At 39.0% G+C, this 13,295-nt stretch overlaps 1 protein-coding gene across 5 annotated transcripts in view; it reads right to left on the bottom strand.

Annotated features, from left to right (window-relative positions):
- Positions 1-6,005: 6,005 nt before the first annotated feature.
- Positions 6,006-13,295, bottom strand: part of HEPH (hephaestin) — a 98,916-nt gene continuing 91,626 nt past the window's right edge. For 4 of the 5 annotated variants that reach the window (XM_016943874.4, XM_054677049.2, XM_016943876.4 and 1 more), the window contains 2 exons: positions 9,937-9,981; positions 6,006-6,955 (listed from right to left, as the gene is read on the bottom strand). In XM_016943874.4, coding sequence (XP_016799363.1) covers positions 6,723-6,955; positions 9,937-9,981 — 278 coding nt within the window. In that variant the 3' untranslated portion in view covers positions 6,006-6,722. The remainder of the gene's footprint in view (positions 6,956-9,936; positions 9,982-13,295) is intronic. The other variant, XM_016943875.4, reaches the window with a different exon arrangement.

Genomic DNA, 13,295 nt, shown 5'->3' with positions numbered 1-13,295 from the left:
TCTTCTCTGTTTTATTATTATTCTAGCTAGTGTCCTGTTTTATTAATTTTTTCAAAAAACAACTCCTGGATTCATTGATCTTTTGGATGGCTTTTCGTGTCTTGATTTTGTTCAGTTCAGCTCTAATTTTTTGTTATTGTTTCTCATCTTCTGCTAGCTTTGGGGTTTATTTGTTCTTGCTTGTGCAGTTTTGAGGTTACATTCTTGAGATCTAACTTTTGGTGTGGATATTTAATGCTCTGAATTTCCCTCTTAACACTGCCTTAGCTGTGTCTCAGTGATTGTGGTATGTTTTATCTCATTATTTTAAAAGATCTTCTTGATTTCTGCCTTTATTTCATTATGTACCCCAAAATCATTCAGGAGCATGTTGTTTAATTTCCATTTAATTTCATGGTTTTGAGAAACTTTCATAGTGTTGACTTCTATTGTTATTGTGTTGTGGTTTGAGACTGTGTTTGGTATGAATTTGATTTTTTTTATATTTGCTGATAATTGCTTTATGTCTAATTTTGTGGTTGATTTTAGAGTATGTGCCATGTGGTGATGAGAAGAATGTATATTCTGTTGCTTGGGATGGAGGGTTCTGTAAAGGTCTATCAGATCCATTTGGTCCAATGTTGAGTTTAGATCCTGAATATCTTTATTTTTTACCTCATGATCTAATACTGTCAGTGGAGTGTTGAAACCTCTCAGTATTATTGTGTGGGGATCTATGTCTCTTTGAAGGTCTCTAAGAACTTTCTTTATGAATCTGCATGCTTATGTGTTGAGTGCATATATATTTAGGATAGTTACTTCTTGTTATTGAATTGGACCCTTTACCATTATGTAATGCCCTTCTTTGCCTTTTTTTTTTTATTCTTGTTGGTTTGAAATCTCCTTTGTCTGAATTAAGGATTGCAACACTTGCTCTTTTTTTTTTCCACTTGCTTGGTATATTTTCCTCCATCCCTTTATTTTGAGCCTATGAGTGTCCTCACGTGTTAGATGGATCTCTTGAAGACAGCATACCATAGAGTCTTGCTTCTTTATCCAGCTTGCCACTCTGTGCCTTTTAAGTGAGGCATTTTGACCATTTACATGAAAGATTAGCATTGATATGTGTGGATTTGATCCCGCCATTGTGTTGTTAGCTGGTTATTATGTTGCCTTGTGTGTGCAGTTGCTATACATTAACACTGCTCTGTGTGTTTGAGTGTGTTTTTGTATTAGCTTGTATCAGTCTTTCCTTTCTATATTTAGTGCTCCTTTCAAGATCTCTTGTAAGACAGGTCTAGAGGTAATAAATTCCCTCAAGATTTGCTTGTCTGAAAAGGACATTGTTTCTCCTTCACTTAGGAAGCTTAGTTTGGCTGGATGTGAAATTCTTGGCTGAAGATATTTTTTTCTTTAAGAATGTTGAATGTAGGCCCCAAATGACTTCCGGCTTGTAGGGTTTCAGCTAGCAGGTCCTCTGTTAGCCTGATAGGGTTCCCTTTGTAGGTGACCTGCCCATTTCTCCTGACTTTAACATTCTTTCTTTCATTTCAACCTTAGAATTTCTGACAATTAAGTGTCCTGGAAATAATCTTGTGTAGAATCTTGCAGTTCTCCGTATTTTCTGAATTTGACTGTTGGCATCTCTAGCAAGGTTGGTAAAGTTTTCATGGATGATATTCTGAAATATGTTTTCCAAGTTGTTTGCTATCTCCCCCTCCCTTTTAAGGATGCCAATAATTTGTAGATTTGGCTTTTTTACATAATCCCATACTTCTCAGAAAGATGCAGGTCAGCAATAGCTCAGTGCAATCAGCCCAGTATGGGACCCCTGTGCTGTGGGCCCAAGCTAGGGGTTCTCTGGTCATGAGCAGTAGCTGTGTGTGGGGGACTCATGGGGGACAGACTTGCCTCCTCTCCTTGGGTCCACTGCAGCTTGTTGGAGGTGTGGATAGGGCACTTAGAGTCTTTGTTCCTTCATCAGTCTGTAAGTGACAAAAGCAATTCCACTGCAGAGGCAGTGGCAGAAAGGCTTTCAGTTGCTCCTGGAGGCTCTGTCCAGAGAGTTGCTGAGTTGTTACTGGCTCAGTAGCTCTGTCAGGAAGTGGCTGGAATCCCAGGTCTGGAGGACCTATCTGGTGAGGAGAAATGGGAACAGGCAGTTATGTAACACTCTGGCCACTTTCCCACAGGGCTGCTGCAGTATGCTTGGAAACTGCTCCAGCCCTGAGTTACCTCAGATTTTCCAGTACCTGGTATCACCAGTGAAGGCTGTAAAACAGCAAAGATGGCAGTCTGTTCCTCCCTCTGGGAGCTCTGCGTCAGGGAGATATGGGCCAGTTGCTGGTACAAACACACCTGTAGGAGGTGGCTGAAGATCCCAGTTGGGGGTTCCCACCCAGTGAGTTGGAACAGGATCCGTGACCCACTTTAAAAAGCAGTCTGGCCACGTATTGGTAGAGCAGCTGTGCTGTGCTGGGAATCTGCTTCAGCGCACCAGTTGCCTCAGACACTCTGAAGCCTGAAGGCTGGAAAGGATATGTCGCCCAGACAGAAAGGATAGTGGCCCACCCCTCCCTCTGAGAGCTCCATCCCAGGGAGGTTACAAATCTCTGTTTGCTGTAGAATGCCAACAGCAATGGTTGGAGGCCCCAGTTGGAAGTTCCCACCCAGTGAGGAGAAATGAGATCAGGCACCTGATTAAAGTAGCAGTCTGGCCACGTTTTGGTAGAGCAGCTGGGCTGTGTTGAGGGATCCCTTCTGCCACCCATCAGCTTGGACTCTACAAAGCCTGAAGGCTGGAATGACTAAGGCACCCAAACAGCAAAGATGGCAGTCCACCCCTCCTCCCAGGACCTCCTTCTTAGGGGGTGCAATGCAGTTACTGGAGGCTGGCTGAAATTCCAAGCCAGTGGATCTTATCTTGTGACGTGCCATGTGCCATGGAAGTTGGGACTGCAGGCTGTTGCTGCTCAGCCTTGTAAATTTAGCCTCTTTCCTATGGGTATGTATGGGGGTCTAACCTCCCACTTTGCCCAAGTTACAGCTATTTTTGCCAAAAAACCCAAATAGCTAAGGCTCCAGGGTCTCCAATCATACCTGAGCAGATGCCCTGCCAAGACTCCACATAGCCCTGCATGTTCAGACTGAAGGCTGCAGTGGAGTGGCTTCACCAGGTGATCTCCTGACCTAAGGGCTGTAAAGATACTTGGGAGAACCATGGTACCGTGGTTCGCCTGGCTCTGTGTTGCCCGCAGGTGAGCCACTGTTCTGTCTTGCTTTTCTTCATTCTCCATGGGTCAAGTGGTTTACTTGATTAGTCCCAATGTGAGTACCTGGATATTTCAGTTTAAAGTACCATATGTACTCACCCCTTCCCTTCCTCTCCATGAGAGATAGAGCCATACACACTAGCTGCTTCTAGTCAGCCGTCTTGGCCACTCCCTAATTTTTTTTTTGTAACGTCCAAACTGTTCTCTATAATGGTTGTACTAATTTACATTCCTACCAACAGTTTGTGAGGGTTCCCTTTTCTCCACATCCTTGCCAGCATGTTATTGCTTATCTTTGGATATAAGACATTTTAACTGGGGTGAGATGATATCTCATTGTAGTTTTGATTTGCATTTCTCTGATGATTGATGATGTTGAGCACCTTTTCATATGACTGTTTGCCATTTGTATGTCTTCTTTTGAGGCATGTCTATTCAAATATTTTGCCAATTTTTGATTAGATTACTAGATTTTTTCCTGTAGATTTGTTTGAGCTCCTTATATATTCTAGTTATTAATCCCTTGTCAGATGGGTAGTTTGCAAATATTTTCTCCCGTTCTGTTTGGTGTCTCTTCACTTTGTTGATTATTTCCTTTGCTTTGCAGTGGCTTTTTAACTTGATGTGATCTCATTTGTCCATTTTGGCTTTGGTTGCCTGTGCTTGTGGGGTATTCCTTGAGGTATTTCTGCCCAGACCAATGTCCTGGAGGTGTTCCCTAATTTTTTCTTGTCTTAAATTTAAGTATTTAATCCATTTTCATTTGATTTTTGTATATGGCGAGTGATAGTGGAACTAGTTTCATTCTTCCACATAGGGATATCCAGTTTCCCCAGCACCATTTATTGAAGAGACTTTCTTTTTCCCAGTGTGTGTTCTGGCACCTTTGTTGAAAATGAGTTCACCGTAGGTGTGTGGATTTATTTCTGAGTTCTCTATTCTTTTCCAATGGTCTATGTGACTACTTTTATTCCAGTACTGTGCTGTTTTTGTTACTATAACTCTGCAGTATAATTTGAAATCAGGTAATGTAATTCCCCCAGTTTTCTTTTTCCTCAGGATATCTGTGGGTATTCTGTGTCTTTTGTGGTTCTGTATGAATTTTAGGATTTTTTTTAAATTTCTGTGAGGAATGTCATTAGTATTTTGATAGGGATTGTACTGAATCTATAGATTGCTTTGGGTCAGATGGTTGTGTTTTAAACTTAGGTGGTAGCAATGGAGATGGAAACGAATAGCAATGGAGCTAGAAACAAATGAATAGGATAAATACATTTTGGAGGTAAAACCGAGACTCACTGATGTGTTGACACTGATAATTTCCAGCTTGAGCAACTGAATAGATGGCAGTCACTTGATTGTCAAAAATAGATACTTGTATCCCTACTTGGAGCAAACTTACCACAAAAATACATTTCTTTCTTAAATACATGGGCTCTGAGTTTCTATTCCTTGACCTGGAACAGGATTACAAAATAAGAAGAAATGCATTCCATCTTATCTACCTCTCCTAGTCTCTTAGAGTTATAACTGAGACCAAGCTAAGAACCTCCTAGTTGCATGTAAATTATAACCATTAATTGACTGGAATTCCTAGCATGTACTTGGTCTTCATTAACATTCATGTTAACTGCAGGCCAAAACAGTTCTGCTGCTGTTAAATCATTGATTCTGCAATGGCCTAAACACTAACTCTTGGATAACTAGCCATCTAAATCCCCCTTCCACCCACACTGTATTTCTGAGATTCTCAGTAAAGCTCTCCAGAAACCCATTGACCATGGAAAAACAAGAGGAATCATAGCCTCTGGATTGTGTTTTCTCCTCCACCAGCTCTGTGGGTTTCTACATTTTATCTTCAAGAGATTGCTACCTAGACAGACAGATGCTGGACAGACAGCAAAGTTGGCATCAATATGGGTAAGGTGGATGGAGATTAGTGGATGTTTCCATGATATATGAGGATGAAATAGGTATTTGGAGTCAAACAGATGAATACATGAATCCCTGCTCAACTTCTAGCTGAGGGATCTTGGATGAAGTTACTTAATGTCCATAAGCTTTTGTTCACTCAAATGTATAAATGGATAACATTACTCAAATGTAAAATGACTTGCCCTGAGGTAATCCAAATGCAATCAAGAATTAAAATGCTTTTTAAAGTGTAAAACAGTACATAGTTATCATCTTTTCTCTCCTTGATACCTCTTCTGTTCTCCACTTGCCATGTGGTACAATATTATGGATATTGCAGTGGGGTGGGCCATCTTACCCAATCTAAAATTTATCACTTATCTGTGCTCTCTAACCAATATTTGGCTCAAATTTGCATGTAACAAAGGAATATTGCTGTAAAATACCAGAAAGAATGACTCCATCCTATAAGGAAGCCCCCAAAGTTGCAGCTAGACCTTTCACACTACCACTGCCAAAAAGGCCCCATAAGATATGGTCCTACTTCCCCTGGCCCACTGGACAGGTTTGAGTCTCGTCTCAGACTTCTATTTCCCTCCGGCAAATTTTCTTGACACTCAGAAAATTTTTGTCATTTATGCGACAGCTCCTTTTCTAGGGTGGTACCCAGCACTCTTTGATGCTTCCTCTGGAACAGCTTCCTTGTCTCTAAAACAAAAACTTGTAGGTTCTACAAAGGCTAGACAAATACATACTATACTCACTCACCCCCTAAGTATTTTCTGTTTCAATCACAGTGACAGAAGCCACAGAGACTGTCAAAAATCACCAAATTCAGTCTTTCAGTGTTCTAACAAGTATTTTAATGGATAGGGTTTGCTGTCTAAAACATGAAGAGGTAACTCAACATTCCTTTCAGTGCCACAGTTTAAGAACTTGGAGAACTGGCTTTCCTGAGGAGCTTCTAGCTCCAGAGGTTGTACATGCTCATGGCAGCAACAACCCATTGACCACTTCTTCAAAGTAGTTCACTGCCAAGGAGAATCAAAATTCAATTTGGATTCCCAATACTCAGCCTACCTTCAATTTCCCATCAAGCCTATATTCTTAGCCTTTAGTTTAAGTGTGGGTTATCTTAACAGCTCACTTGGCCTCAGTTCAAAGTGAAATTTCTTGAGTTCTTGAAAGAAGTAGAAACCCAATCAATGAGTTTTTCTCTTGGTCTCTACTTTGTGAGAAGGATACATTTCTAGAAATTTCAATACCTTCCAAGTGTCAGAAGGAAATATAATGTAGCTGTTGAAATTTGCGATGTAGGATAATAAGGTACTCCCTTAGTGCCAGGTGCCCACGTAGAGCAAAGAAACTAAAGAAAAAGTGAAATCATATTATTTCCATGTAAAATAAATAAAGAAAGAAATATCCAGATAAGCTTGATTCCTCCTTCTGCTTCTCCACCACCCATGCCCCTTTGAGTGTGGGGTTAGTGACTAGTCCATGGCCTGCTGGGAGTGCACTACAGATGTGCTTCCTGAGGATATCTCCAGGCTCCAGATGTTACTGTTTGAAAGACAGAAGCTTGAAGCTGTCATCCAGGATGGACCTCCTATTGCGTCGTAGCTTTCTCTGTCGATGTTGGTACCAAACCACTCCACCAAGAGCCAGAACAACGAGCAGAAGGGTGACACTAATGGCAACCAAAACAGAGGCCAGCATCTCAACATTCTTTATGGGGATCTGCATGCCCAGCATCTTCACATTGCCTTCTTCAATGTCTCTGGGGGGCACTGCTGAAATGGAGAAAAAAAAAATGGGCATCCTGGAATGGGGAGTACTCTAAAAGGTAACTATCTATAGTCATCACTTGAAAAAAACAAGTCAATCCAAATAGGACAGGAGACCTGTCCTTATCCTTCACAAAACCAGCTGATGAAGACAGATTTAGAGGTTAGAGAGTCAAGAAAACATGATGTAACAGCTATAAGGGTCCTTGAGAATCACTGAGGCCCCAGTCCATTCATGGAAAGAGCTAAGACTCAGATTGGGAAGGCCCTTGATACATTTTCTCAAATATCTAAAGGACTGTGATATAAAAAAAGATGAATTTGACTTGTTCTGTATGGTTTCAGAGGGTAGAATTGGAGGCAACAAGGGAAACTTCAGAAAGAAATTTGACTCAGTCATCCAGCTTATCAATAGCAATTTTGACAATTAAACCATGACAAGAACCTGCTACTAGGCTGTCCAGTCTTACCTCTTTGGGTCATGTTAACGCTGATGTCACATAGACCTTTCCAAGAGAAATATCTGATTGTTAGTTCTTGGCATACACACTTTTGATGATTCCCAATTAGCCTACAGAGAAAAGCTCAGACTTTTAAACCAGACATTCCAACTCTCAGTATCAGGCTCTAATTTATCCTTCTAGTCCTATCTACTAGTTTGCAGCCATAGCAACACATTCTTTCCTCCTCATAAAAAGTGATCCCCTTTCAGGCTTCTAAGACTTTGCTCATGCTAATCCCTTTGTCTGAACACACTTTACTCCTTATCTTTCTAGCCCTACCTTAAATTTTACATGTCTCTGCAAAGTTTTCTTTGATTTCATTAGACAATTGTTCTTTCCTCTATGTTTTCCAAGCGCCTGTACCTTGTACCCCCACAATTTACTTATTGTGTGACCTTGGGCCAAGAGACCTAATCCCTCACTTCCCATCTAAACCTCAGTTTCCTCTTTTATAAAATCAGAATAACAACCATACCTAACACAGAGGCATATTGTAAAATTTAAGTGAATTAATACTTATATCTAGTATAGCACCTAGCAGACAGGAAGTACCCAATAAATGTTAACTGATATTATTGCTTGCCCTTTTTGTACAGCACACAGCATCCAGCATTATTATTTCTGTGCCTCATTCCATTTATAGACGCTGAAAAATAGCGGCTATGTCTTACTTATTTTGATATCCCTGGTACCTGACACTTGTTTGATGATTGTATAACTGGTTGAATTAATGTTCTAACACAACTGAGAGAAGACAGAATATAATGAGTTCAAATAGAAGCTCAAAACTTTCTGGTTCTGAGTTTACATTCTACCACATACTCCTTTTGTGACATTGAACAAATCATTTTCAATTTCTCAGCTTCTCATGTAGAAAATTATTGAGTTTTATTAGAACAACCGTTTCAAAGGCTTTTTTCCCCAGTGTGGAAACTTTTTAACAAATGAGAGCTTATGAGGAATGTATATATGTACACAAAATATGTATGTATATATACAAATATACACACAAAGTATGTGTGAACACAAATATATATATAATATTTAAAATATATAAAATATTTAAATATTAAAAAATATATTTAAATATATAAAATATTTAAATATTTAAAAATATATATATTTAAATATATAAAATATTTAAATATTTAAAAATATATATATTTAAATATATAAAATATTTAAATATTTAAAAATATATATATTTAAATATATAAAATATTTAAATATTTAAAAATATATATATTTAAATATATAAAATATTTAAATATTTAAAATATATATAAAAATATATATATATATTATATATATATAAAATAATTTAGTTGCTCAGGTTGAAAGAGACATGGCCTGAAAGCCCACCCACACAATCACACCTTACCTTTCCCCATCCCCTCCAGGACATATCCTGGTCCCCTGGTTAACAGTTCATGAGATACTTAGGCAGATCATTAAGACTTCTCCAAACAGCTGTAAAACCTCAGACTAAACTACTAATTATCTCTAATGTTCCTTTTAGCTCTCATACCTTTCTGGATCTTTCCTAGTCCAGAGACAAATGAGGTGGAGAATAACAACACTATTTGGACCTGGGCTGCACAGAAAAATAATCTCTACAGTATTCAAGGTCAGAAATGGCTGGTTCCAAAGGTTTAACTCCTTGGTATTCCATAGATGAAAGGGAAAGAGGCAAGAATAAAAACAGCCGTTGAAGAATATATGGTGTTTGAACTAGTCTCATACTGTCCCTAGGGGGGATTCATATTTGTGCTATAACTTTTCCATGTCCAACCCAGCAGGACCTAGATTTAATATATATATATATTAAATATATATATAATATATATATTTAATATATATATATTAAATATATATATAATATATATATTTAATATATATATATTATATATTTATATATATATTTCAACAGCTTCAGGAGTACAAGTGGTTTTTGGTTACATGGATGAATTGTGTAGAGGTAAAGTCTGGGATTTTAGGGCACCCATCACCCAAGTAGTGTACGTTGTACTTAATAGGTAGTTTTTTATTCCTCACTGCCCTTCTACTCTCCTTGCTTCTGAGTCTCCAATGTCCATTATGCCATTCTGTATACCTTTGCATATTCATAGCTTAACTCCCACTTATAAGTGAGAACATGCAGTATTTGGTTTTCGACTAGTATCTAGAATTTACTTCCCCCCTCACACATTAGATGAGAGGCTAAGACAGCAGCCTTTAAATGGGGAGGAGGCTGTTTTCCCCAACTCAGGAGGTTTGGGGTGGAAGCCAGAGAGAATAAACCTGCTGAGGGAAGCTAAACATTGGTTCTTTGGCTTCTGAAGTCTCGCAGAAGTCTCAGGATACTTTCTGCTGATGTATTCTAACTCTCAGTCACATAAGTCCCATACCCTAAAGGTACTTCACCCAACCTCATACACAGACACACTACGTATAAGTACCCAGTCTGTGCATCATTTTACGTACCTTTTTCAGTCTCTTTGGTGATGATGGTGAGAGGGCTTAAGTGTTCTGGTTGGGGGGAAAAAAGACAAGAGGTTAGCCTTGTTGTTCTTCCTACCAATCCATAGGCCCCCTATGAAAAGTCAACATTGGTTGCAGAAATTTCTCTGTGATAAAGTAAGCAAAATAAAGGCAGAATTTACTACTTTATAGTCAAAGTCAATATTGGTATGTTGATTTGATTTTGAACAGTGACATGAAATATGGGCAAGAGAACAGGCTTGGAGTCCAAAATGTAAATCACCCCTCTGCTATTATTTAAATATTTCTTGGCACTTCCTCTATCCCCATTATTGCTCTATTTCCAACCATTTGCCACACTTCCTTCAGGAAATCCCTGCTCCTTGTGAAACATACTTCTCTACACATTCAACATCTTCTCAGAACACTTCTTCCTCTCCTTGATTTAATAAAGCTGAGTTCTTCTCTGAGGACCATACTTCATTTACATCCTCTCAATACTTCTTTGAGATCATTGTTCCTCCTCTTTTTGTAAAAATATATCTCTTTTGAGGCTCATATTATTTGGCTAGAACTACAATCGTTTCTTGTTATTGTTAGCTAGCAGTTCTCTTCATTTATGGAAGTATTTAGTACCTGGCTCAGTCTTCCTCTCCCTCAATTCCAACCATGGGTGCTGACCCATCAAATACTCAAGCCTCACAGTTTCTAGCCCTTTTAACTCCAATAACTTTGATGTCTACTCCAATTCTACCAACCACTCCCATGGTCACATTAACCTTGTTATCAAGAATTGTTACATCTCAGAAATCTAAAATCTAACAACAACCTCCCATCCTTTCAGTGCTCTAATACACTTTATTTCAAAAACCTGTTATCCTCCCCTGCCATGAGACCTCTAGCTTTCAAAACCTTCAGTTTTTTTCCTCAACCTAGTAGCTTCATCCTGTCTTTTCTTCCATTCCTGACCAAGTGAGACTCCAAGGTCTATCACTTCAACTACTAATCTACCAAGAGTGTTGCAATAATCTACCAAAACTCCAGTAACTGTAATTACCCTGTATTTTGTCTGGTATGCTTAATTGCTGTTAGAGAAAATCACACAATTGTAAAGATTATTATCCTTTGTGTCCAATTTCAACTAAGCCCTCAATGCTGGCTGGTGATAATTATTTATTTCCCATCCCCCAGAGTGGCTATTTCAAACTTTCATCCACTTTTCTCAAGCCCTGTACCCTATCACCTGCCTTTCATTCTCAGCAGATGACTCTATTTGCTCCATCAGAGAGAAGAGAAAGACCATAGGCTGAAATTATCTGTCAGTCTGTCAAACCCCCTGGTCAAACCTACACATTGATCCTTATATTTTCTGTCTTCTTTCTTAGAGTAGAAAGATGACTTTCCTCCACTCTTGCACTAATCTTTCATGTTAGCTCTGATTCTCATTCCCTGCTGCCTTATCAGAAACCTTGTTCCAAAAATTAGTCTTTTCCCTCTGTCTTTTCAACTCTTCCTTCCTGTTGGCCTGTTAACACACATGGAGTTGAAACAATATGAAATTAGGCCACAGTGGGTTATAAAAAAACAAAAGGGCAAATAGAAAAGATTTATGGGCTGGCTCATTGTCATAGAGAGATATGAGCTATCCTTCCTCATGGAAGTACCCTGGCAATATGTATTGAAATGGTCTCATATATTGGATGGTTCATATTTGGGATAACCCATTACTACATATAGAGAAAACCTGTTGTCTTGGATCTATATCACCCTGATGATGTATCAATTGATCACTTGACTTTTGTTCTATGTACTTACAACACAACAAAGAAGTTTCTGTAAATCTGGGTGCTAGGGAATAGCTCCTGAGTAGTTAAGTGGAAGCTGCATTCTAGCAGTATTAGTTGATAGAGAATAAATATTTTAAATTATATAGGAAGTCATAATGTGCAATCATTCATCTCCCTCTCTGAGGGTAAACAGAAGAGTTGTATTCTCTACCCACATTTGCTATGTCTGTATGAATATTCAAAGACATTTTCCCCTTCACTATTCTTATTGATAGAATGCCAATGATTGACAACCCCAGAAAACCATTTTTGTTTAAATGGTGGCTATATATTATTTAAAAGCATAGAAAAAAAAAAAAAAACACAGCCTCGATTTGTATGGGTCCCAAAAGGCTCTACAGGGCTTCTTGGAAGGCAAATAGTGTTGGGGACTGGACTCAGGTCAAGAACCTTAAGAAGTAAGACATTTGACCCTTTAATTACTCAAAGACACAAAAGCCAACACAGCCTACCCATCTACATTTTTTGGTGAGGAACAAAGAGTGGCTGGTAAAGAAATTGTCCCAGCTGCTCCCTCTCCATATAAAATATAAAGAAAAAGTTGTTTCCACCCTTGGTAGTAACTCAGATAAGCTGTAACTGAAGGACAATCTCTCTTTCTAGCCTTAGATGAAGATATTCAAAAACCAAAAAGAACTGTCTTGCTAGATGTGGTGGCTCATTCCTGTAATCCCAGCGATTTGGGAGGCTGATGTAGAAGGATGGTTTGAGCCCAGAAATTTGAAACCAGCCTAGGCAAAACCCTGCCTAAAAAATAAAAACTAGGCCAGGTTCAGTGTCTTATGCCTGCAATCCCAGCACTTTGGGAGACCAAGGCAGGAGGATTGCTGCTGCAGAAGGAGGCCAAGAGTTTAGAACCAGCCTGTGCAACATAGGTAGACCCCCTTCTCTACAAAAAGTATAAAAATTAGCCTTATGAGGTGGCACATTCCTGCAGTCCCAGCTACTTGGGAGGCTGATGTGGGAGGACTGCTTGAGTCTAAGAACCTTGACTCTAAGAAAAAAAAAAGAAAAAAGGAAAGAATTGCCTTTCACAACCCCATAGAACAAATCAACTTAATGGGTGACTATTAGAATTATTTTTATTCTCTTTTTAAAAAGACTAATCAGCAATATTCCTTGAAATAATCAGTTACTCTAATGAAGTCAAGTAATACATTTGTATATAAGTTAAATTTATTTCAAAAGAAGCAGGCCTTCACTAGGCTTCAATGCATAGAGCCAAACCGGTTTCAGGCTGGGTCAACTCATGTGAGCTCAACAGGTTTTGAAGTAATTCGGAGAGGGACAGGTGTCAGGGGATTAGAAATATCAGTTGGGGCAATGGAGGGACAGGTGCAATGGAGGATTAGAAATACTGGTTGGGGCAATACCTAGAGGGAGGCTATGCTCTGCCTTAAGACCTGCTTACTGTGGGATGAGAAGGAGACAATCAAGAGGCTTTTTGGTATTACCTGCTTCCTATAGGCTAGATAAAGTGTTAGAAGATGATCATTTTGGGGAAGTTAGGACTTA

The sequence above is a fragment of the Pan troglodytes genome, chromosome X (assembly GCF_028858775.2).
Source record: "Pan troglodytes isolate AG18354 chromosome X, NHGRI_mPanTro3-v2.0_pri, whole genome shotgun sequence".
Classification (NCBI taxonomy): Eukaryota; Metazoa; Chordata; class Mammalia; order Primates; family Hominidae; genus Pan; species Pan troglodytes.
This window is presented reverse-complemented; position numbering and strand designations above follow the sequence as displayed.